The sequence below is a fragment of the Scardinius erythrophthalmus genome, assembly GCF_964197995.2.
Source record: "Scardinius erythrophthalmus genome assembly, chromosome: 5".
NCBI classification, from domain to species: Eukaryota; Metazoa; Chordata; class Actinopteri; order Cypriniformes; family Leuciscidae; genus Scardinius; species Scardinius erythrophthalmus.
In genome coordinates, this window is record NC_138225.1 from 33917606 (window position 1) to 33945105 (window position 27500).

A 27500-nucleotide genomic window follows, 5' to 3' on the forward strand; every position below is an offset into this window, starting at 1 on the left:
ACCAATATAAATGTCAGCATCATATGTACAGTGTATAGTATAGTTTCAAACTGCGAACAATATATACACACCACATACAAATTGTATTAACAAATTTCATGATTATGTATTATAATTAAAGTGACATTGAATTAATTACCACTGACAGTTGCATCAAGCAAAACAATGAAAATTGACATCCACAGCTATTCGACACTATTTCTGTTCACACATTGAATGACTTACGTCTATTGCATTATCAACATCACAACAAACTGTTTGTAAAATATTTGAATTGAAAATAACACTTGTGCTGTCTTTCTTTAAAATAAATGCTCTTTGGTTTGATAGTTCAGTGGTGTCAACTAGCTAAACTAATCTCGGTGTCCTTCGCTAGAGTTGTGCTGACCCAATTAAGACCGTCTAACCTCTGCAGCCAAGAGGGGCTCCAAAAGAGGTGGGATGTTTTGGCCTTTCTTCATTCTCCAGGTCCAAGAGGGCACAGGCCAGGCCTCATTCCTCTGGCCTCCCGCTCGGGGCTGAGAAAACAGCGGCAGCTGCCCTGGAGCTCCGACACCCTGCACAGGAAGAGACAACACTTGCGCCTTCCCCTGCTTTGAAGCCTGGGCCTCAGCGCCTGCCCGTCCTTTGTCTTTGGGGCAGGAAGGAAACCCTAAGCACCAGGACAATATGAGGCCCTGGGGAGGCAGCGTGTGCGTCGGTGTGGATATATCTAACCCCTGCGAGTGTCCAGCCAGGAGTATATTTGCTAGGTACGTGTGCATTTATAGGCGCCACAGTGGAACTCGGCGGGCGTTTTCTGATTTATGAACGCTTGTAAGTGGAGAGTGAGCGGCGATAACTTCCTCTTCTACTTCCTGTCGCTGAGTGGAACGCCACGTGTGAAGCATGACATCGTCCAGTGTGTTGTCCCGGAAAGGTTGGGCCAGAATAGGGTATCAGTGGACCCTTGTGAGCGGAGATGAGGCGAGTAGGGGATGCTCCATGGACGGACACACACATGCACACGTCAGCAAAGGCGGCCGAGGAAAAGGAAGCCGGGTAAATATTTACTGACACAGCACAAGCGGTGAGCGTTTGACACCTACTGAAAACAAAAGCGAGAGGATAAGGAGCGGCGTGCCAGGAAAGGCAGCGGTGCTGTGTCGAGCTTGCACTCATGGAAAACAAGAGGAAAGAGGGAAACATGGGGGCAGGATGAGTGAAAGAGCAAGTGAAGGGGGCACTGGGGTGGGGTGCGCTTGGGCATCAGTCACTGTCGAATAAAGGCCACACACAGGCGACTCCTGAAGCTCGCAGCTCTTTGGAGGTGTCATTGATGGTTTATGCTTCAATTACCGAAAAAGTAGCGTCATACTACTATGTAAATAAAAATGTATCATTAAAAAAAAAACATTCTAAAAAGAAAAAGAAGAGTCTACATCACAACTGCAACAATCAGCCAATCAGAATCCACCTGACTTTAAAGGGCCCGCGCATTTAAAGCTTCACACACTTATAATAAACAAAATAGTACCATGTGTTGGAGTGGACACTAATATGGTTTATCATCATAGCTATCATTTTTGGTGTAAACAAGCCTCAACTCCTAACCGACATGCTTTAACTTCAAATATCTAACATGCCGAAAACATATTGATAGAGAATTAAACACACAGATAGTGCACCAGCAGAGTGTGTATGTGTGCATGAATTTTTGTGCTCGTCAGAGAAAGAGGGGCCCCGGAGCAGCTGTGCCTGGCACAGGGCCCATGAGGAGAGATCTCGGTTTGGATGATAAAAGGCTGATGGGGCCCCTCATTTTGGACCCGTTCAGCATTGATCCTGCAATGCCTTGAACCCTGGAGAGAGAGCGGAGTCTGCACACTGTACCGACAAGTGTGGGAGTGCGTATCATCACGGCAAACTCTCCTTTTGTGTCTTCACTCTTTGTTTACATCTTCACATGTAGTGCAGCTCATTCAGCCGGCTACAACTGATGGTGGGCAGTTGTTGATTTTACATTGTTTTCAATTGGATAGATGCAACTGATACATGACTAATTTCATAAAAAGGTCATTGAAATTACATAAAATATATATACATATATGTGTGTGTACTACCGTTCAAAAGTTTTGGGACGGTGGGATTTTTTTTTATGTTTTTGAAAGATGTCTCTTATATGAGCTCTAAGGCTGCATCTATTTAATCAAAAATACAGTAAAAACAATTATATTATGAAATATTACTACAACTCTTTTCTATATTAATGTTTTTTTTTTAATGCAATTTACTGCTGTGATGTCAAAGCTGAATCTTCAGCAGTCATTCCAGTATTCAGTGTCACATGATCCTTCAGAAATTACTCTCATATGTTAATTTGGAGCTTAATAAACATTTATTATCATCAATGTTGAAAAACACTTGAGCTGCTTAATATTTTTGTGGAAATCATGACAACAATTTTTTTCAGTAATCTTTGATAGAAAGTTCAAAAGAACATTGTTTATTTTAAATATAAATCTTTTGTAAGATTCTAAATGTCTTTACGTTCACTGTTGATCAATTTAAGGCCTTCTTACTAAATAAAAAAAGTCTTAATTTCATAAAAAAAAAAAATTCTATTGCGGTTTACAGAAAACATTACATTTTTACAAAGATACATTTTAGTAGCTTGTGAAATATTGTAGTTCATTATAGTTTCCATGACCTTTTATACATTTTCATGAAATTTCCAGGCCTGGAACAACTAAAACATTTCCAAGTTTCCCAGGACTATTACACAATTTTACAATTCCCTGTGTTAACCTTGTAGTATTAACTTATCTTAAAAGATATCACATACAAATTGAAATCATTCATATATGTTTTATTGAATCTTATCTTCATGTCTATATTATGGTAAGGATTAGGAATTCAGAGGAATCAATTCAAATGAACACCTCTTTTGGATTGACACTTAAAGTCATTACATTACTCATCAGTGCTTCTAAACACACCACAAAAACGATACAAAATAAGTGACAAACATTAGTTTTGTGGAACACAGATGTCTAACAAAGACCTATGAAATCCCGGCGGCTAATTAAAGTCTTGTGTTAATTAGGAGAGATTTTATTAAAGAAAGTACTAGGTGCGATCACAGCAACATCTTCATCACCTTCGAAACGGCGTGAATATTGTGCTGGCGTCGAAACGAGGGAACGGTATATTTCCGAGCGTTCGTATCAACAGGGCAAAACCCGACTAAGTGTCTCCCTCAGCCTTTCGGCAGTGCCATAAAATAGAAAGGTAACCTCAATATTTCCCCTCTCTGTGCTGGGACTTGCTGGCCCATTAAATTCTCCTTCCCATGTGTCATCCAGCACATTTCCACCATGAAATTTTTGTATAATTAAACTTTCTTAATGATTTATAAGCTATAATAATAGCCGTAAGTATTTTTGAGCAGGTTAAACTGACACCCTGTAAGTGCACATGTGGGGCTGACCCTGTTTTAACAGAGTTTTGGATCATTGACTCTCCCGGCTGGAAGAATGAGGGGACGGAGAGGGATGAAGCGAAGAGGGAGACGCGGTTCTGTCATAACTCAGACGCCCACTGACACGTACAGGCTGGGCCTCGTCAGCCGGGGGAGGTGAGGGCCGGTTCAGGCAGACGGCAGGAGAGACAGGGGTCAGGCTGCCCGAGGTGTTTACAGGAAAGCCCAACTCGCCGTCAACGCACCGAGACAAACTAGCAGAGCAGAGTGCACGTCTGACAGAAATACAGCTGCGGAGAGTACACACGATGATAAAACTACCATTATTTGGATGAATGTTAACTACAAACTGCTTCACAACGAATATGACATCCTTATAGGGTCACGCTGGACAGAACATCAATAAATCTGCTTAGGAATTAATCGTGAATATTAAACACCCTAACCGGAAAATGGCACAAGATGCTAAAACATAAAAGTCATGTATTTACATCTAAACACTTACATATTTACATGTTATGTCTGCCTAAGACCACGGCCAGACATAACACTAACAATCTGTTTGTCTTCACAAGGAAAAACAAAAGCAAGAGAAGTAATGAAACAAAAACATTTTATTAACAAAGAAAAAGGCGTGCACTTTAGCCACTCGAGAAGAAAACAAAATACCAAGTCTCTTTGAAACCTCAAGGGAGTTTTATCGCTTGTTTCAGAGTGTACCGGGAGGTCAGGTGTGTGTATGCTTCAACTGCGTATTGTCTGTATATGATTCTAAGTACGTGGGTGTGTACGAAAGAAGCTCTTGCTTATGTGTGTGTGTGTGTGTGTGTGTGTGCGCGTGCATGTGCACTTTCGTCAGTGTCAGGCCAAACCTCCCTTTTTTTCTACGTTGAGACTAGCTGCGGGGCTTTTCAGATGGGCTCTCAGCAGAGACGTTTTGTTTAAACTTTCTGAGGCACTCACCCCATCCTTTCAGTCACAACTCCAAAAGTTGGAGGAGAAAAAAAGGGGGACCAATGGCTAATGAACGTGACGAAACCGCTCGCCTATCAGCTATCTGTTTCTAAAGCTCCGACTAGCCTGCCGAAGGGAAAGAACTCCTGAACCCCCCAAAAATGAGCCTCTGATACCCCTTTTCTCAAAGGAAGTCCAGCACCAGACGGACGAAATTAATGGAAATATATAACAATCTGAAATTAACTTCCCATAGCCACCAGCTACGTTTTAACCAGGAGTTGAGGAGAAGAGAGGGAGAGTGTGAAAGAGAGGCTAAAAAAAAAAAAAAAACCCTATTACGGCTTCACAACCTCCTCACACACACACACACACAAAGTATCTAAAAGAAAAAGAAAAACTTTGTCTTACAAAATTTAAAATTACTATGAAATAGAAAGTTTAAATTCATTTTTAAAAAAGTTCTTTAGTTGCTAAAAATTGGAGTAAAAAATGGTCATGCAAAAAAATAAACAAAAATGGTCAAGCAAAATAAGTTACTTTAGTGTACTATATACTTTGTTACCAAAGCACCAAGAGAGATTTTCATCTTAGAAGTAACAAGTATCTATATGTCCTTTAAAGAGTCCAAAAAGAACTTGGTAATGCTTATTTAATTGATATAAATCACACATACACATATATCCCGAAATGAACTACAATAATAAGCATTCAACTGAATAAAATGTAGCATTGTCGTACAATCCGTTTATTGATGGTTGTCAGTTTGATGCTTATTAGTATACTTAGTTAGTAGTATACTTTCTGATTAGCACAATATATACTATTATGGCCCATTACTAGGGATGTTATTATAGAGAAAGCCCATGTCACTCAAGCACAAAGGGACAAAGTCTGGATTTCGCTAGGAAAGGGATTCAACGTTCAAAATAGGTCAAGAATGACCTTTCCCCCTAATACACCACTTACAGCAGAATTATCTTTTTAACTATTTAACTGCTGTCAGCGATTTGTCAGAGTGTGGCAATTACCAACCACAGCTGAGGACATTCAAGGATAAAAACACTTTATTTATTTAGTTTGCAGCCACAGAAGACATTTATGTGCTGATAAAGGTAAGTGCGAATGCAGTGATTATCTTGTCATTTGTGAATTTTTCCTTCTGTGGTTATAATACTGAGAAGCCAGTTTCTGCCGTTTCCTTTGTTCTTTGTCGTGTTTGACGCCTCTGGATGTGAAGCGCAAAATTCATAGAGTTCGTAAACGGAGATGCATCAATTATAGGAATCATAAAGTATCTTTCATGTTGCTTTTAATTTTCTTTTCGTTTCAGCCGTTAATTCACAACTGTCACGTCAAAACGACTACATGTGTCTACTCTCAATTTCCAAGTATCCGGAACTGCGATACGACATCCGAGGTGCTGACTAACTCACACTCTTGAGTTAAATGTCATCGATGAGTCAAATAAACTCGCAGGGCTATTGTTAGTATGTGTACGTGTGTGAAACACATGTGACCTGAATATGAGACGGCAGGTCAGTTTGAAGGCCTCTGAGGTGGATAAATAAAGTTTGAAAAAATGGCAAAAGAAAGTAACATAGACTAGTGGTGAATCCTCAAGATCACATTAACGTATTTTCTTTGGAACAAAATGTAATAGACACACACACAAAAAAGGTAAGACAACTAGTGAGAAAAACAAGGAAAACAGGCTATGGGGGTAAACTGTCCCGCTCAACTGTTAATGTAGATTGGAAAAGCAAGTAAAGAAATCTCATTCTCCACACACACACCTACACTGCTCTCATCTCCTTTAGTCTATGCAAAAGCAGTTACAAAGGATAAGCAGTGCCCCCTAGTGTTTTTATCAATGCGAAATGAGTCCAAATCAAGAATGTGTCCCCTAAGAGAGAAAAAGAGACAGTGATGAGGGGTAAATCGAGTTTTGGCATCACAGTGGAAAAGCCTGAGGAGGACGAGCTGGAGAGAGGGGGGAGGAAAATGAACAAGAAAAAGGGGGAGAAAATAAGGTAAGAGGTTAAGGAAAGGGGGATGGGGCAGCTGTGGAAGGGTATATAGAGGGATTCTGACACTGTCAAGATAAGAAGTAGACTGTAATGATGCTTTTTTTTTAAGGTATGAGAGAGCAGGCCATATATAAAAGCAAACATCCACCATAGCCAAACACACCGCAAGACTGAAGCTCCCCTTTATATAGAAAGATAGTGACAAAAAGTCGAGCGTAGCCAACACGCAATGCGCAATGAGTGCTTGTCGCTGCTGTTTTGCTGCAAGTGTGCAGCATTAACAACAACAAAAAAACGTCAAACTGCTGCCCACATCTCCACAAAACCAGTGCAAGCCCTTTCTCCAAGTTGTTTGGTCACATTAAGAATCTACTCTCTTATGCGAGTCTGTGTGAGAACAAACTGCTGCTACAGTCGGGGAGAATTAAGTGAAACGTCTAGTTTGTGAATAATAGTGTAAAGCGTGAGAAACTGAGTTTTTAAATGCACACAGGATGTCGAGCTTCAGTTTTGTGGTGAGCGTTTGGCTTTATTTGAGGAATTGCTCAATGAGAAACTTCTAATAGTAGTGTACTTTCAGCCTAACCCAAGCTGATTCAGTCCCATTGCTCATATCAACGTCCCATTTCACTGAGGGCCTACATCTCACATTCATCGAGGTGTAGGTCCCATCTCTGTGACACCTCAATCTGAGTTCAGGTATGTGTGCGCACTTTTATGACCAGCAAAAACCTACAGGCATCCGCAGTGGGAAGCAACACCACACCACCGCCACAGTCGTAAGTCTTAAGATGACATCAAAAGAACACCACGAGCTGTTGATGCTCCCTTTACCATCTCTCCAGTATTTCACACAACCCACCATAATTCACAGCACATAAAACCTTAAAACGGCACATAAAACAGTTCATCTCTTTTCAGTGTCGGCTTCCCGGGCTTAAAAATTAAATATGTTTTACCGCAGGTACATAACTAAAATATAGAGTAAAAAAAAGGGTCTCGTAAAAAATTCAAACAGGATTTGACTACGTGTTCAGAAGCGAGAAGTTCTCGCCTCTCTGCAGGAGCACTGAGGAGACGAGCAGACTTCCACGGTAGGTTCAAATCTATAGGATAATTGGCATTGCTTGGACATGTGATATTATGAATACCCAGAATGCTCTCTTATGACATGTGGAGAGTGAGAAAGTTTGATTCAAAGAGCACACGGTGCTATAAAACATGCTGACGTTCAATCAGTTTTGAAACACACATGGAAGGAAAAGCAGAATGCTGAATGTAAGCGAGAGAGAAATGAGAAGAAAAAAAAAGTACTGAGGAGGTAAAACATCTGAAGTTCATGGAGAAACCGATATCCAACATCCTCTGAAGGTGCAGAGTTCAGTGACATTTGTGAAGTGTAGTGGTTCTCTTTCGGTATAAAGCACTTTCCCAGCTGTTTTTCTTTCTTTCTGGCCTCTTGTTTTCCAGAATATGGAACATTGTTCTTCATTTTCTTTTTTGAATCTCTTTTGAATGTCGTTCCAAATCATCCGGGTCTAATTCAAACCCTTTCCTTAAAGGGTTTAGGTCATGCAAAACTAAAAGTTCTGTCATTATTTACTCACCCTCATGTCGTTCCAAACTTTTTTCTTTTCTTTTTTTACAAAAGTGGAATGTCAATAGTTACCAAAACTGTTTGGTTATCAACATTCTTCAAAATATATATACAGATTTAAAATGGAATGTTTTTTTTGTTTTGTTTTTCACTGTCCATCACAACCAAGCGACTGACAAAATGTCCTTTTGTTCAACACTGTGCGTTTGGTCATAAAAAATCTAGACTAACAAACATGGAATAGATAGCTACTGCTTTATCTGTTATTGTTATTGCTTTATCGTGTCACACGTGATTAGGACACAGTGTAAGGCTTCTAATTATGAAGAAGAGGAGACAAAGCACAAGTGAAAAGAACAAAGAATGTGTGTATAAGAGCAAGAGACGCAGACAGAAAATCAAATGTGAAGGATGGAGGGATGTTGTCCTCCTGGACTAGCCTTAGTCCTGTGTGCAGACCTTGCCGTAGGCTCTAAGGGAGAGAGATGGAAGGAAGGAAAAGCATGTGGAGAGGCAAAAGAGGGATTTGTTTGTTCCTGAGGTCATGTGCGGCACTCCGCAAAAAATCAAGGAGGAAGAGTAGAATGTTGAACTGTGTTAAAGATCACCTGCAAGAGTATACATCTAACAAAGTTTCTCTCTAGGATACGCTCCATTTTACATCTTTTATGCCTTATGTTCTTAATATCTAAAATGGATTATGAAAAATTTCCATTTACCTTTATTTGTAGAAATAAAATGTACTAGGCCTATATAAACATAATGAAACTTTCAAAGCTCAAATTCTTCCTGAAAGATTGCACTACCATACAAAACTATATATATATATATATATATATATATGCAGAAGTCTCTTATGCTCACCAAGGCTGCATTTTATTTTATTAAATAAATGCAAAAACAGTTAAATTGTTATTCTTGTGATGGCAAAGCTGAATTTTCAGCATCATTACTCCAGTCTTCAGTGTCACATGATCCTTCAGAAACCATTCTAATATGCTGATTTGATGCTCAAGGAACATTTCTTATTATTATAATCAATGCTGAAAACAGTTGTGCTGCTTAATATTCTTATGGAAAGCGTGACACTTTTTTCAGCAAATTTTGACGAATAGAAGATTAAAAAGAACATCATTTATCTGAAATAGAATATTTGTAACATTAATAAATGCCTTAATTTACATTAAATGCCTCAATTTAATACATCCTTGCTGAATAAATATATTCATTTAAAAAAAAAAAAACTTACTGAGCCCAAACTTTTGAATGTATATATCGATTCAAGGTTAAAAAAAAGACAACAATAAATACATTAAAGACACTAACTAAAAGACAAGGCAATGCTAACTTTTTAGGTAACAACAACATGCCTGGAAGTACTGTGGCTCATTTCAAGGTTAGAAACCATAGTAAGAGAGAGCAATCTAAATAGATTGAATCAAGTGAATTGTCTGACCAATACAGTCTATGATTCCTGACTCCTATGTTTGATTCAGACTCATTCGCAAATCAGTTTTAATCAATATATTATTTCTCTGTAGTCAGTTGTTCTCTCTCACCACACAAAATATATCAGACATTGTCATCTAAAAAAAACTATACATTCCCCCCATATTGCTGAAGAATCTGCAGCTTCTAAATAGCAGTTTCAGAAAAAGGTGAAAAATAGTCTGAAAAATAAAAATTCAACTGTTTTTAGTGCAAGAAAACCTTGAATAACACCATAAGCAGACATCAGGGAGAGAAAAATGAATAAAATGCAAAAAAAAAAAAAAAAGTATGCGTGTATGACTAAGCTGTAACTCTATAATCGTGTTCCATATACAGTATATATATATATATGTATGCTGTATCTGTAAACCCTGTTCAGTACCCACCCTGAACCGAGGCATGAATACACATCACCTGACCCTTCCCTCGCTCTCGGTTCCCCCTCGGCGCAGCGACTATTAAAATATTGGTGGCAAAGTTTCTTCCTCTCCTCTCTCCCACACTCTTTCCTCCTGCAGGTTGGGGAGGATGCGTTTGAGGTGAACTCTGCATAGCACTATCTCAGGGAAGAAAAAAAAAGTGATCAATGTGGGGAGGCGATGCGAGGTTTCCTAGGACAAGCCAATCAATGCGTGAGAGGAACCTTGCCCAGGGCCCTTATGCAAATGGAGGCACGTCCGGTAACCCCGGGAGCCGACATGTGCGTCAGATCAATGAGGCGCTGCATTAAAAACCTTACAGCTATATCAGATGCCTGCCCACTAAATATGTAATGATGAACCCCTTAAGATTTCACTGTGAGCTCTTTAACAAGCAGAGGAGGCACATGTGTGAAAGCAAAAGGCTCGATCTGAACATCGAGGTAGACGTACGGGATTAAATCGGACACTCGATTGTTGTCGTTTGCTGTGGATGACATATGCAAGCTGGAAAATTTACCATGAATATAGCATCAGACATGGTTATTTGGTTGAAATATCCGAAATGGTACCGTGACATAGACGCTAAACACAACAGAATGCTATAACAACTATATAAAGGCTATTTTACATTAGCATGGGACGAAATGAAGTGTCAAACAGACGTCTGAAATATGTCTGTCAAACCATGACAGGGCTCATCACGGATGTTCAATGGCTTATTGTAATACATAATTGCATATTCTATTAGGCGGTACTCATAGCGATATACATTCACATGCAAATGATTTCGTCCAGATGAACCACACAGAAGATGACAGACAATAAGCAGGAATAACAAACACGTCTATGTCAGCGCAGACGCGTAAACACTGGCGTGCACGCCGCAATCTCGGAGTTACACATCAAATCAAAGCCTCTTCTCACTTCAAAGTGTATTCTGGACACACAGACGCACACATTCCTGGAGCGTGTCTTATCGTCGGTGTGAAGATAGGCTACTCCGCACAGGCGTTTGCTGATAGTTTATTTATAGAAATAGTGAAGCTGGGTGATTTCTCTTATCGTGCGCTCGTTTCGGCGTGAATTTATCCCTCCATCCATGTTTATGCGCTAAACTCTCTGAGCCTGTTAACAAGCAGCGGCTAATTAAGCTTGTGACAGAGAAAAGATGAAGTGGGGGAGGAAAAAATGAGAGAGGGGGGGGGAGAAAGACAGACAGAGAAAGAGTCTGAGTTAAATGCACAAGGTTGACCTCGTATAAATGTGGCGGCCCAGGGATGCACAAAACTACGAAAGTTCAAAATACAACCGTTTTAAGATGCAATACAACAGGAGTAAGACAAAACGGCAAATCAAATTACAATGCATATAAGCGACAACACACACACATAAAAACAAGCAAAAAAAAATAAAAAATTACACCACACACAGCACAAATAAACCATAAATGCAACCAATATAATACAGAAAACTATAGAATTAAGACAGCACAATACAGTGGAAATAAGCCAAGAAGAATTATGCAGATTTTTTTTTTTTTTTATGAAATAGACTATCGCCACAATATAATGGCAACTAGAAAATGAAATCCCAGACAAAATTACACCACAATATAAATTATCCACACCATATCTGATAAAACCACAAAACAGAATTGCTCCACAAAAAAAAGGATGCCACAACAAAACAGAATTAAGAAACCCAACAGCAAATACAAATTAAAACAACGTATATTAGCAACAATTCAAAAAAAAAAACTATTACAACAAAACAAATTACAACAGAACCAAACACGAGCCTTAATACAATGGAAATAAGATGATGTTGTTCCAAACCTGTATGAATTCCTTTCTTCTGCTGAACACAAAGAATATGTTTTGAAGAATATACCAAACAGTTGATGGGCCCCATTGACTTCCATAAAAAAAATAAAAAAATAATACTATGGAAATCAATGAGGCCCATCAACTGTTTGGTGTCGGAAACTGTTTAGTTACCGACATTCTTCAAAATCTCTTCTTTTGTTTTCAGCAGAAGAAAGAAATTGGGTCAGTAAATGATGACAGAATTTTTCATTTTTGGGTGAATCTCTTTAAGGCAAAAAACAAACAAAAAACAGCACATCAGATTAAAACAACAAAGGAACAGAATTACCAATGGAAACAAAATGGAAATAAACCCCAACTCAATGCATATAAGTGGCAATACAACGAATTACACCACATACAACACAAATAAGCCACACTAACGCTATAAAATACACAAAACAATGATAATAAACCATAAAACAATGGATACAAGTCAGAACACCATGAAAACATGCTACAGAAGCACTACGAAAGTAAGCCACAATACAATGGCAATGAGCCACAACACAACAGAATTAGCAAAGCCAACCAAACTTGAAAATTAAAGCCAAAACATACTAAAATGGAAATAGGCCACAAACCACAAAACAACAGAATTACTCTACAACACAATGTGTTATTTATGCCATAACACAAAAGAATGAATAAAGCAAAGGAAATGTGCTACAACACAATTATGCTATAAGCAAAATACAAAATACAACACAAGATAACGACACCACAAAACAACATAACTGCCTTACAACACAACAGGAATAAGCTCCATTGTTGTGCTTTGGAATATGACATTGTGAAATATTGAAGTAGATGTGTGTGAAAAGAGTTGATCATAAGACTGTTCTTCTTTGTGATACTTAGCAGATACATTGTCTATACTGTCTTTATATAGCCAATACAAGGCAGCTACTATTTTCATTTTACCAAGGTGCCATATGTTTAATATAATGTTCTCTTGAGTAATGAACAGACATACTCATAAAAACGTCTCACAACATTTACTGAGCAGCATCAAAACTCGTTTAACCCAAAACAGCTGACACACACTTTTCCTTCATGATAAACATAATATTATCATATTATTATCGCTACCATATTCATGTACTGTACAATGGTATTTACATGGTACTTAAAAAAAAAAAAATCCATGAAACAGATCTGGTGTGTATGAAGACAGTGTGCCTGAAAGCTACAGTAATTACTCTAAGCACACACAGAACTCCACCCCCTCTGTGACCCTGTTTCAGCGTAACACACCTGGACGGCAAATTGATATCAATTAAAAGCCGAATGCAGACGGGTTTCCAATCTCCAACAACAATCTGTGCATGCTAGATTGCTCGTCATCTTCTAAAAACAAACAGAAATTAATGACAAAATGAGCCGGAAATACATAAATAAGCCACTGACGAACTGTAGTCAAAGCTCTCTCTCTGGTGAATCCCTCACAACAGAAGTCCAGGAGGGAAAAGATTGGGTCTGAAACGGCCCGTCATAAATCAAATAAATTAATAAATAAATAAATACCAGAAAATGGCACAAACAGGCAGATAAAGAAAACAATGCCTGGGAGGAGGTAAAGAGGAAGACGACAATGCACAGTGGGGGAAATCTTTTACAATGTTGATTGTCAGGATCTCTTTTCAAGCTAGAGAAATGAGCCACACACAGGTAGAGTGAAGGGTCTGGGAAGACTGTGTGTTGTTAATCAGGAGAATTCTGCAACAATGCAGTGGTTCGAAGAAAGCCTTGGTCTGTGGTGTAAATCATCCATTCAGGACTTAAGCCTAATTCACCATCACACACTGATAGACCTGATCAACAGCGTTCAAACAAATATCAACAAGTCTGAGCTTCAAGCGAAGGCATCATATTAATCCTAGTTAAATAATTGAATTAATCTTAATTAGTTACATTTTTCCATTAAATAAAATGAATGAAGACTTTGTGTACTGGTATGATTAACTTCATCCACTTTTTAATTTATAAACAGACTACCATTCAAAAGTTTGGAGTCAGTAACACTTTTTGTTTTAAAAAAAATAATGCTTGTATTCAGAAAGAAGCATCAATCTGATCTGACCTGAACCCTACAGAAAATGAGTGGGCTGAACTGAAGAGAAGAAGCACCAATATGGAGCTGGGAATCTGAAGGATCTGGAGAGATTCTGTAGGGAGGAATGGTCTCTGATCTATTGTCAGGTGTTCTCCAAACTCATCAGGCATTATAGGAGAAAATCAGAGCTATTATCTTGGTAAAAGGAGGTTGCAAAAAGTATTTAATAAAAGGGTGCCGATAATTATGGCTAACATGTTTTGGAGAAAAGCATTTATTTCATAATGTGAAATAATTTAAATTATTTTGCTTCAATGAAAGGTCAAATTTTTGTGAATTTTTTATCAAAAGGATAAACAATGCAGATTTATTTTTGCAGACATTTTGATCATGGGGTCACCAGGGGTGCCAATAATTCTGACCACAACTGTATATTGTAAAGCAGAGACCGTATATTGACACTACACCCAAGGCTAGACCTTTCAAAAGATGTAAAATGTGTTAACATAATTGATATTTTTAGACAGTAGTCTATATAGTAAATGTAAACACAGGTAAACAAAGTGACGTCAAGTCAAGTCCGAATAAGGTGGGTCAATGCGCTTCAAGAAGTGAATTAATGTTCAGCATATTAGAATGATTTCTGAAGGATCATGTGACACTGAAGACTGGGATAATGATGCTGTAAAATCAGCTTTGTCAGTACAAGAATAAATTGCATTTTAAAATATATTAAAACAGAAACAGTTATTAAAAACTTCCAATATTACTATTACAGTATTTTTTATTAAATTTTTTCAAATAAATGCAGCCTTGATGAGCATAAGAACTTCTTTTAAAAACATTTTAAGAAATCTTGCAAATCGCAAACCTTTGAACGGTAGTGTATATTGTAGTAAAGTATATATAATTTGAAGGAAAAGTCTATTTTTTAGGGCTGTCGACTGTGTTAATTTATTGTGGTTTTACAAATAAATCACTCAAATCACAATAAATAATTAATTGACTTGTCCTCCAGACAAATTTCCACTATTAAATAAATAGATACTCTAATATTGAATGCAGGGCTGGACAGAAATCTCTGCAATTGTGATTATTCATATTTCATATCATTCTGCAGCAAGTGAATCAGCAAGATATCAGACCCATTTGTCCAAGCAGAAGGTTTTACAGACAGCAGAGCTGTTTAAGACCGCAGTCTTAAAGTATCAAGACAAACCAGCATAACATAAACGCTAGAAACGAAAGACAGCATAAGAACAAATAGGAAAGCTTGTAAGAAAGCTTGTATTCTAGAGTACGATTGCCTTCCACAGGCCAAGATTCATAATTCAGGTAAAGAAGAGAAACCAAATCCTTGGTGTCTAGATTGCAATACCTCAGAGTCAAGTGGATATATAGAAACTGAGCTCTGATGCATCTCCATCCTTTTCACCACACTGGCCGTACAAGTAAAAATGTATAGTGATGCTCTTTAGCCAAGACTATATTTACATTGTAACAACCTCTAATACCTTATTACTTGTTACTTGCAGTTGAAGTGTTTAAGTTGGGAATTATTCTGGTAGTTCGGATCTCTTGGTTGTTTTTTATCCAACATCGCTCCTATGATGAGAAGAACCATGAGCATTCTATCCTTTTTAGGGTCACATCTTATGACATCACATCCTGTTTTTGGTTTGTTTAGATGTCTTTGGTCCATGTTGGAGTCGAATCGCACCAGAGTTCATTTGGAAGTGGTGGGTCTCGATTCGCTTGTTTGGTGCGGCAAGGGCTTGGATGCCAGCAGTCACACATATTCAAATGAACCGCACAGAGCAATCGCAACACAGTTCATGTTCATCAAACCAAACCTGCCAAGTGTGAACACACACTTAGACTCTGATACACACACATACAGGTCTATGCTACACAACACACAATGACACGTACATTTCATCCATTTGTTTCATCAAAGCTGTGGGCAACCACACACTGGTGCAATGGGAGGCAGATGTACGTTTGCATAACTCATTACATAATGCGCCCCATCTTCTCCAATCCGGCTGCTCTATTCTCTGGCAGGGAGTCAGGAAGGTTACGCGGAGCTGAGCTCTGCCCTGATGGCTGCTCCCACAGGCCTCCAGCTAGACTCACAGATGAAAGCAAGCACTGGAGAAGCCAATGCAGCAATCAAACAAGATCACATGGAGAAAGAAGAGAAAATGGGACAGGTATGATCAGGTGAGATGAATGGTTTACAACTGATTTTGATCCAGGACTCAGATTTCACACTAAACATCAAGTGGCGAGCCAACACGGTACCACAGCTGTTTATTAAACAAAATAGAGGTAGGCATGAAACAGAAGTTGCGATCATATTTGTGATATATATCTGAATGAAACAGCTTCCCGAAAGAGAAAAAAAAAAAAAAAAATTGTAGAGCTGGACTTGATTTTGTCCATCGGGAATTTATTGGATCATTGTTGTTTGCATTTGCTGTGATCTCAAGTGAGTTGTCCCACCCTCGTGAAAGTAACGCCATCAGAGAAGAGATGAGATGTCGTTGCAAGTGGGAAGGGAAGTTGTTTTGATTAAAGAATAGGGGGCATATTATTATTTTTTTAAATAATGATGTGCACAGATAAATAATTTATAATGGTGGCTTTTTAAACAGAAATGTCCTGAGATTCTGAAGTGTACATTTTGCTAGTCCATGGGCAAAGAGGATTGTAAGGAGTAAAAAAAAAAAAAAAATGTGTAGAACAGTTAATGGTTCTCGTCGATGTGGACGGAACAACACGCTAAATTACTTTTTGCTGTCGTTTAAGCAAGTGCACATATTTTTTCAATGTGCCTCAACACTGTGACAAAACATAAAATGTGAAATTGACAGCCCAATCAGTGTAGTCCGATTCCCGAATGAATGACTCTTAAGAGTCTGATCTTTTAGTGACTCAAACACATCCTTTATAATGAGTGTAGTTCGATTCCAGAACAAATGATTAAAAGGATTCAGATCTTTTAAGTTAATCAAATGCTTTCTGCACAACTAATGTAGTCCGATTCCCTAACAAATGACTCTGATGAGTCTGTTCTTTTAGTGAATCAAACACACACAGAACAACATAGTTTGATATCTGAATGAATGACTTTAATGAGTTGGTCCTTTTTAGTGAATCAAGAATGTTTGGGTTATAGCATGTGAGACTTAAATCAGTGGAGTTGCTGTTTGTTTATGATGACGTGGTTAAAGATGGACATTATGCATTTAATTTGTATAATAATGTTGTGTAATATATAGTTTTGATAATGAAACTGTTAAGTAACCAGAATCTTTAAGAGGAATCAGAACCAAAGTCATTTGGGTTCAATTCTTTGCGTTTACCATTACTTATCATAGATCAATGAACACCAGCCACAGGTCAATGTCAACATGATGGACGTAGTACATGTAAATCCGGTAATGTATTCATACTACATACCTTCAAACTTACAGCAAATACTTCATTAATGGTTGAGAAGTTCAATCACATCCAGTGCATACTATAAGGCAACATGAATTCAGAGCAAGAAGAGGGAAAGACATAGAAACTCAGAATGTATGGCACAGATATGACAAGAAACAGACTGTTGAAACAGAAACACATAGATGTGAGTCCTGGCATAAAGCTATCCAACATTGCACTCTTACTTAAAAGCACACTTTGATGTATCTGTAATTACTACATACTGCCTTCGAAAAGAAATCGAATTTCAATGAAAAGAAAGAGGGAGAGAGAGCCAACATGCTGAAGACATTAATCGGACTGTGTTTGATGTGCCTGATCAGAAACCTGTTCGTTAAGAGTTAAAGGGAGCATTAATTAAGCCACAGACGGCCTGTTTTCAAGCAATCTGTTATGACAAGCTAAAATCTTGGCCTTTAATTTCTTCACCTTGAGCCATTACTTAAGACATATTTACAAGTCACTTGCACGGGCCCGGCCCTCTCATTAAATAGTATTACTGCCAAAGAAGGGGTGTACAGATTATTTTTTAGAGTGCTAGTCAGTACATTAAAATGAAAATAAGTCAATAATAATAAAGAGATAAATACTGAACATTTGATTCAAGTTTAACTTGAGGAGTTACACCGTGTCCTAATCAGAAGTGGCACGATGGCGCGACACGCGACAGAAGGTATCTTTTCCATGATAATGAGTTTTTATCCAAACCAGCCACAACAGCGATACACAACGAGTGTCAGGAGATTCTATTTCTGTAACATAGTTATTTAATGTAAAAAATAAAATAAAATACAATAAATTATTGTGAGCTTGAATATAATTTTGCATGACCTTTATAGACATACTGAAAGCAACAATAATTCACCTCGAATCTTGAAAATAAATTAAAAGAACTAAGCAAACTAAAAGTGAAAAATAAATTAAGAATTAAAAAAATTATTTTGTCCCGTCTCGTAGTCGTGTCGCATTTGGTGTGGACAGTCAGATTGTTTGAAGCTGTTATCTTATCGCATTATGTCTGGTTAAGATATGGAGTTATAGGTGCATCTACCAAACTATAAAAAAAATAAGTATGTCAAGCAGCTAAAATGATTAATCAACTTTAACTTGGGATGTTATGCATGATCATTCATAATATCTATACAGATGATCTGTGCTTGATGGCAAAGTTATTTTCAGATAGTTTATCAGAATTTACCTGCCACTCCATACCAGAAACAACTGAACCAATGAAAGGCATGAGCATGGTTTGTATAAGAAATAGTCTGTTTAAGTGAGCATTCTGCTGGTGTGTGGGTTTGAAAGCGAGGGAGGGGAAAAAACAGGGATGCATCAGAGAAAGACGGCTAAACAGATCTCTGGAGGAAGACCGCCATGCCTCCACCAGCGAGGGGCTGTCACGGCCACAACGCCACATAAATATTTAACAGTTATATTCAAATTACAAAACACAGAGTCTCCTGCCTCAGATAAAAACACATATTCCTGGAATTATCAGAGGAATGCTAAGTCGCGGCCATCCACTCCACCCTCCCTTCTCTCTCTCTCTCTCTCTCTAAGAAAAGTGGGACGGTTTCATGAAAAGTGCTTTCATGAAGGTGTAGGAGTGTGTGTGGAAGAAAGCAAAGAAAGTGTGAGTTTATGTTAGGTCAAAGGTTAGACAGAGTGCTCTGTCCTTACAATACGCATACCTAGACTAGTAGAAACTCTGACAAGATACCTGACCCTTGACCCCAGAGGTGATGTAACACAGGGTACATAGCTGAAAACTTCACAATGTTAAGGTAAAAGGTTAGTTCATCAAAATTGAAAATGTGGTCATCATTTATTTCCCCTTGTGTCTTTCGAAACATGTATGAATGACTTTTTTTCCATGAGAATACAAAAGAGGAAAATCTGAATAATCTCTGCAATTATGAAAATAATGAAAGCAAGGACAATGTACAGGAACACTGTAAAAGTAGCTAATAATAAGACTATATTCCAAGTCTTCTAAAATCATACAATGTGCGAGAAACAGACCAAAACATTATTCGCTAGAAATCTCAAAAATAGTTTGTGCTGAGTTTAGATCGACCATGTGGAACAACCAATGGCTTTCGCCATCAGTGACTTCAAACCTGGCAGCGTATTTCAGAATATTCGGCAGGATGAAATATTTGTTGAGAAGAAAAAGGGTTAAATCTGAAGCCACCAAGAACCCTTAAAAATCCAGGGTAACACTTTATTTAACAGTGCACCAGTTACATGTAGCATACTTACTAGAGTAATAACAGTAAATTATGCATAATTACAAGTAACTAACCCTAAACCAAACCCCAACGCTAATTATGTAGTTAGTATATGTAGTTAAAAAATAACCCTCACTACCTTAAATGTATAATTAATACACAGTAAAAAGGACACCTTATAATAAAGTGTAACCGAATCTAGTGGCACAAATTTCCATACATACTATAAAATGTATCTGGAGTCTCTAGAAAGCGGTTCACAGCCGAGGAGAGCAACGCTCTCGTCAGGGACGTTGGGGATGGAGAAACACACCCAAATTAACTTCGGTTAAACAGGCGTATGATAATTTAGGTAAATGTGTAAGCTAGATGTATGCTTTTATAATAAACTATCTATCTATCTATCTATCTATCTATCTATCTATCTATCTATCTATCTATCTATCTATCTATCTATCTATCTATCTATCTATCTATCTATCTATCTATCTATCTATCTATCTATCTATCTATCGTAATAATGTATGATTTGCAAAAATGAAAACTGCTGCTTCTGTGTAGATGAGAGAATCAAAGTGTATGCGCGTTGTGCACACGCTACATTGATTATGGCCAAGCATGCGCCCTTAAAATAGCATATGAATAACATGCGCAACATGCCACTGACTTTAAACTAGGTTTTTTCGGTCAATGGCGGAATTGTTTTCTAAACCTGCAAAATAGCATGAAGGAACGTTTGTGCCGGAACACGCCTCCTCTTTGCGCTGAACCGCCCACAGGAGCGCAAGTGTATTTCTTAGTTAACCGACGTGCGTCTCTGGAGGGAAAAGTCCGCTGTGCGCGGGTGCAAAATAGGAATGATACATGCGCCGGTGTACAAAGTCAATTGCGCTGGATGCAAGATAGGGCCCTTAGAGTGAGAGAAAACTATAACCATCTTTGAACAGGCTACGGTAAAGAAAATTACAAATTCAATGGATGGGAGGCTTATGAAAGGCCCTAAAAATAAGGATGCCTATATAGGCCACCACATTTTTTTAAATGCCCAAAATATTATTAGATTACAATTAATTAGTATATGTGTTTTTTTTTTTTACCATTTTACCATTAAATCTAGTTGCCTAATAATTGCAAAAATTAATATAAAAAGAAAGAAAGAAAAAAACCTTTTACCATTCACATAAAACAGAGAGGCTGTATTATTAAGTCCAACGAGGGACTAAGTAAGATTCAAATGTGTATCTTCTGTCTTTCTGACTTTAACATGTACTCTGCCCTTCTATCAAGATATTTATTTCTTTTCTCTCAGGGTCTGATGTTATGCCTACATGTCTACATGCTTTAACAGAGCTGTAGTTTTGCAGTTTTTCATTCTTCCTTCGTCCCTCCCTCCCACTCAAGGAAGTGAATAGTGCCTTAGGACAAGGATGAACTGGATTGTTTACAAAAGCAGCACTTTCTCAAAGAAACTAAGCGTTATTTATTTTTAATCATTTTGCTGTTTTTTTTTTTTTTGCTGCTTTTCCCACTGGTGGAGAAAAATGTGTGTGTTGAGGTGGTGGAGGGGAAGGGATTTCATAATAATAACCGCCAACAATTACTTACCAAATTCACGTATGACAAGCCGCCATAGCTGTGTGCCACGATGAAGACGTTTTTCGCGAGTGATTTAGAGATGAAGTGGTCCCACACATAAAGTGTGTGTTCCTCCGGAGAGCTGTTTTCCTGCAAAGTCAGAGTGAGAATAATTTGAGTTAAAGGCTACATTAAATGAGAAATAAAATTTTCCTTGATATTTCAAAATACGAGCTCAGAAAACACTTTCAAAACTGAAACTTCTCCTGTCCAAAAAAAAAAACTTTGGATTAAATGAAATTATTGAAATCAATGTGCAAAAAAGCTTTTTCGCAGCCTACTGACATCAGACAGATACATTAACACATGACCACCCACATTTACTTGTTCATAGCACCTATTTACAAAAACATGAGGACAGATAAATTATATGACAAAAACTATGTGGACACCCCATTTAATTAACTAAAAAATTAGATAGTAAATAGATTATAGGATATATTTTATTAAAGTATATTTTGTCTTTATAAAACAAAATAAAAAAGCTTTGACCTCTTTAAGTTAGAGACTGCCTGAAGATGTGCACCCAATAAACTCACATACAGCCACATTCACTCAGTTAAATTTATCTTAATCAATGAGTCTTGCATACTGCGAATGCCTCCGATGCAAAACTCAATAGATTGTGTGACGTCAAGTTTATATCTTAATTTGTACCCCACTGACTGATCAATACGGCCTCTATACGAGCGATAAACACATAATCGGCCTACATGGGAAGGTCACACAAGCAGGGCACAAACACAACACTCGTAATTAACACTGGCCTGGGGTTATAACGCTCTACGAATGCGAGACGAGAGAGAGAGAGAGAGAGAGAGAGAGAGAGAGAGAGAGAGAGAGAGAGAGAGAAAGAGAGAGAGAGAGAGAGAGAGAGAGAGAGAGAGAAGAGAGAGAGAGAGAGAGAGAGAGAGAGAGAGAGAGAGAGAGAGAGAGAGAGAGAGAGAGAGAGAGAGAGAGAGAGAGAGAGAGAGAGAGAGAGAGAGAGAGAGAGAGAGAGAGAGAGAGAGAGAGAGAGAGAGAGAGAGAAGAAAAAGGGCATTCATTCACTGGCGCATGCAACATCGATCTGTGTGTTTGTTTGCAAATGCGGCAATCGTTTAAATGCAGAATAACAACTAAATTAGAGAAAAATTGCTAGCAACAAGTGAGTGAACGTGGGTGTCGGTGACATAAAACGACAAATGTGGCATCGGCAGCCACACAGCTGCGTAATATAAAGAGCCCGGCCTTGTCGTAATCCGCCTCTGAAACTTTGCAGCCATGCCCCGCGTTTAGCCTTTTTCTCATGATCTTGCATCAGCTCTCCCACATTGATTAGCTTTTTGAAAAGCACAATAATAAGTGAATTAGAGCTGAAGGAGCTGGCAGGAGGGAAGAGATTTCCTGTCACTGAGATGGCTTGTGTTGGCGAGGGGACACAAATATGAAAGTAAATAAACAGGCTGGTGGGAGTGGGGGGGGGGTTACGGCGTGATGCAACTGGCGGAAAGCGCTGAGCCCAGATCTCCTTGGACGGCTGGGCGGTGGGTGCAGGGCGGTGAAAACGGGGATGATTTTCTCTCACAGTCTTAGACATCAAAGCTTTTTTGAAGAACCAAAGCTGAGTCATCATCGCAGTGCAGCGCATTTCATATTCATAAAGCTCTCTGCACGCACACGAGCAAGCATGGACACACGGGCACAAAGAAGTGTAGTGGCCAGTAATTCGTTTTTATACCCTCACTTAATAAACGGCCCTGGTCCTTATTGTACACATTTAATCAGTTCATGATATTCTAAAGAAAAAAAGAATGTTTGCAAGCATTCTTCAAAATGTAAGAACTTTTTCTACCTCTTAAACAACCTCTTTTTTTTATTGTGCTGATGTAACCAAGGCCGTGCGGGCAGGGGAAAGCAACAAGCTAGGGTGTTTTTATTTTTTACATTTTGGAAAGTAAGTTCTGCTTGCCCGTGTCTATGCTCTATGGTAAAGTCTCTATGCTAGCTAAATAAAAAAGGTAAAATAGTATTAAGAAATTACAAAGCTGTTTTATTTTAATTGCAATGTTCACAACTAGCGCTGGGCAACAGTTAATCACATCCATAATAAAAGTTTGTGATTACATAATATATGTGTGTGTACTGTGTATAATTATTTTGTATATATAAATACACACACATATGCATGTATATATTTAAGAAATATTTGCATGTATATAATCTATATTATATATAAATATAAAATATTTTATTTGTAAATAACACATTTTTCTTAAATATATACATGCATGTGTGTGTACTGTGTATATATATATATATATATAAAACATAATTATACACAGTACACACACATATATTATGTAAACACAAACTTGTATTTTGGATGCCCCAGCACTATTCACGTTTATTTTTTAAAGATGTAGTGGGGGGAAAATGATATATATCATTTTGACAAAATGCCTGGATGCTGGCAGATGAGTGCTAGTTTATATATATATATATATATATATATATATATATATATATATATATATATATATATATATATATATATATATATATATATTTTTTTTTTTTTTTTTTTTTTTTTTTTATCAAAAATTTTAAAATATCACAGCGTAAATAGTAGTATGATAGTTATGATAGCAAACTACTCATACTCATACACTACTCATACTCTTAATAATATCTCTTTTCACAATCTGATATTGATCAGTACCGAATCTATAAATTACAACTGCAATTTCAAGTTGTCATTATAGATTAATGTGCATCTTGGAAGGTTATGTTATGGTGAAGCAAACAGAAGACTGACCGTTAGGTTGTTCTGTCCGTGCATAAGTGTGTGTGAGTGTATTTCAATAAATGAAATCTCCACTGTTGCACAAGGGTGATGCCACATAAAACCAGGTAACGTCCCCTTCCCTTATCAACCCAGCACAGAGTCTGACACCTGGACCACACACATACGCAAACACACTCACAGACCACCGCCTCCCTCCAAACCTTCCCCTATGATTGACTACCTCCTCTGATAGAGCCCACACTTATCTAAACAGCATTTGCATATTTGTGTAATTATTTCCTAGGGTTAATTAGCTCCTGCGAAACAATATGCCCATAGAGACCAGTTCCTAGTGACAGGTTCACCCTCTCTCTCTCTTTCTCTCTCGCTGTCAGCCTTCATCTCGTCCATGCATGTGCAAGACCTAGAAGACTCCCAGAGTGAGCAGACCAGTTGCTCATGTCTCAGTGTTATTGTGTATGCATGGATATTAACTTTTCTTTATTAAAAATAAGTGTGTACTTTCTGCATTGCTAACGTCAACAAAGGTAATTGCAAAAATATTGACAAGTTCTTGTCTCCCATTGGGTGGACAAACTGAAACCCAACTTATGAATGCCTTACTTATAAATGACTGTTCATATTACCTTAGGATTTAAAGTCCTCCTGTGGTGAAAATCAAGATTTTAATGTTGTTTATATGTCTATGTGGTGTTTTTAATATGCTTTAAGACAAACCAAGTGCAAATTTATAAGTCAGCACGATTGCTGAGTATTTTCTCCTTAAAATTGCAGTGAACCAAAGACAGTCTCAAAAACACAGTTTGAAATCATTGGTGTTTCTGACATCACAAACTACCTTGTAACCAATCACGACAACGAGTGATCGTCAACAGGTGAATCTCTGAGCTGGTCTGAGTGAGTGGAGGCGGGGATAATTTCCATATTCATAAAACAGCGTATACTAAATGAGGCAATGATGTAGAGTTACATTCAAGCTATTTTAAGGCAAAGTTTTTTTGTTTTTTTTTTGTTTTCAAGGAACAAATGTTTAAATGTGTAATTTTAGTGATCAAAGATGAGTTTTAAGGGATACAATTATTGACTACATGGGGACTTTAAAAATATAATATATTAAAATTACATTAAAGCTTTACAGTGTATAGGAAATAATTGTTTTATTAATTTATTGATTAATTGATCGTAATGTAATTGGTTACCCCTGCATTCTCATTTCTCTAATTAATATATTTAGCTTTTTCAATCAACTTAAAGGGATCACCCAAAAAATAAAATCAAAATGTCATTAATTAGGACTAAACCTCTCAATTAATGTGGATTAGTTTTACAATCTCTGAACTTTTTGAAGCGTAAAAGTGATAGTTGTGTAGCTGTATATGGAGGGACAGAAAGCTCTAAGATTTCATCCAAAAGATCTTCATTTGTTTTCCTAAGATGAACGGAAGTCTTACAGGTTTGGAATGACATGAGGGTGAGTAATTATTTACCTAATTTTCATTTTTGGGTTAACTAACCCTTTCAATTATGCAGTCCTATTGTATGACAAATGAATAAAAATTAATTTCAAGTAGTATCTAAATTAGTATAATAAATACTTCATGCAATAAAAAAAAAAGTCACACTGTAGGACACTGTTACACTGCACAACTTTTTAAGCTGTTAAACTATATTAACACATTGTTTCCAACAGCCGCCTTCGTGTTAGTTTCAAGACAAATACATAAACCGTTTTGTGCCTATTTAAAGCAGAAAATCTCTCTTTCTTTTATGCAGAGGCATCACAGTTCAAGACTGAGAAAATGAACATGGAAGCGATCCACATAAACATTCAGTGTTTTCACTGGCTGTTTGGAACAGCATAATACAATGCTACTGTACTTTTATTAAATAGTACATATACTGTGCATTGTATGCAATTTTCCATATGCAAACAATATGCAAACTTACTACAGTGCCAAAACGTATTTGCTTCCACAATGCATTGAGCTCATTTGGACCTCCTACTTCCATTGTGATGAATTAACAAGGTAATTATAATTAATAATAAACATTTATATTACTATTTCACTTTTCACACACAGAAGTAATGTCCGCCACAATTTTTGGATTGTATTTTTTGACAATTTTAAATGAATATGTTATTCAAGCAAGCCATTTGTTTTACATAGAATAATGTTAATCCACTAAAATCATGTTTTAGTCATAACTTTTTGTATAATTATTAAAAAAAAATAAAACTATCTATTCACATGGACTACAGTTTCTTCAAACGGTTTTACCTCAGCACAACAAACAGAGTCCGCATTTGAAGTGGCTCTGGAGGTGGACACTGGTCCTTAAATGTTCAGTAAGCGATTTCTGAGAAATGCGGTTGAAAGTGGATTGGACTGAGCACCAAAACACACTTGTAGCCAATCAGCAGTAGGGGGCGTATGCACTCAAGATGGGGGAGGAGAAAGAGTGGAGCAGGATGGAGATTTGAAGAAAGACTGTAGAAAGAGAGATGGCTGAGAGACATTACAAAAATTGAAAAGGTAAGAGAAATATCCGTGGGAAAAAAAGGGTTATGATCAGGGACGAGCTTTAGGACCCACGTTAATATTAGAAAAGCTTTCAAGCGCTGGAGAAACCTAAGCGGGAAGGCCTGAAACGGACACAGAGGTTGCGTTGTTTCTGTTCCATATGTGAGTAACATTAGCTTTGCTAAGTTTTACAGAACCAAGATATGATGTATTTGTAATTTTAGAAACAGATCATAACAAATCATTTTTTGTCTGGAGCTGCTGTGCTGCTGGCGAACAACAACAAACTCTTGCTGGTATGTACGGTTGTGTTCTGCATATTAATTTTTTGTTAATTCGTTCATCATCTTCACTTTATTTTTTGCGAAGCATTATTTTGCTTCGCTTCAGCTATGATAAAGAAACATCCAGGCGGAACAATAAAGGGAGAGGTGTGTTTGTTTGGGTTGATTTCAAATATCAAGTGTTTCTCAGAAATCGCTTACTGCACCTTTAATGGACATATACTGTTATAATAGACCACTCGTTAGCCGCTTTTCAACCGTTGGACCGAACTGTTCTCTTTGCTTAACCATCCCATTCCGTGTTGATCCGGCCCAGCCGGTACGGATATGATTTTATTTTCCACTGTGGGGCTGATAACGGCCGCTCTTTGCAATGTAATACAAATGCATTGGTATATCAAGAGTTAACAGACAATACAAGATGTAAATAGTGACTTTTAAGGAGGATGATCAGATATTTCTTTTAATTTATCATTAATTTGCGTTTACGTCACTCAAATAGCGCGCTTAGCCAGCTACAGAGAAGTTACAAATCCTGAAAATTGAATACAATGTTTGATGAATAGAAATGTAATGAATAGAAAAGAACAGTATTTATTTGAAATAGAGATCTTTTGAAACAATGTAAAACTTTTGATGAATTTAATGTGTCCTTGCTGAATAAAAGTTTTTTTTT

General features: G+C 37.5%; 1 protein-coding gene across 3 annotated transcripts in view; it reads right to left on the minus strand.

The window, feature by feature from the left end:
* The window catches only part of arb2a (ARB2 cotranscriptional regulator A), a 188264-nt gene that overhangs the window by 68054 nt on the left and 92710 nt on the right, over window positions 1-27500 (minus strand). For all 3 annotated transcript variants that reach the window (XM_081365650.1, XM_081365649.1, XM_081365651.1), the window contains exon 8: window positions 21201-21320. In XM_081365650.1, the coding sequence (XP_081221776.1) occupies window positions 21201-21320 (120 nt within the window). The remainder of the gene's footprint in view (window positions 1-21200; window positions 21321-27500) is intronic.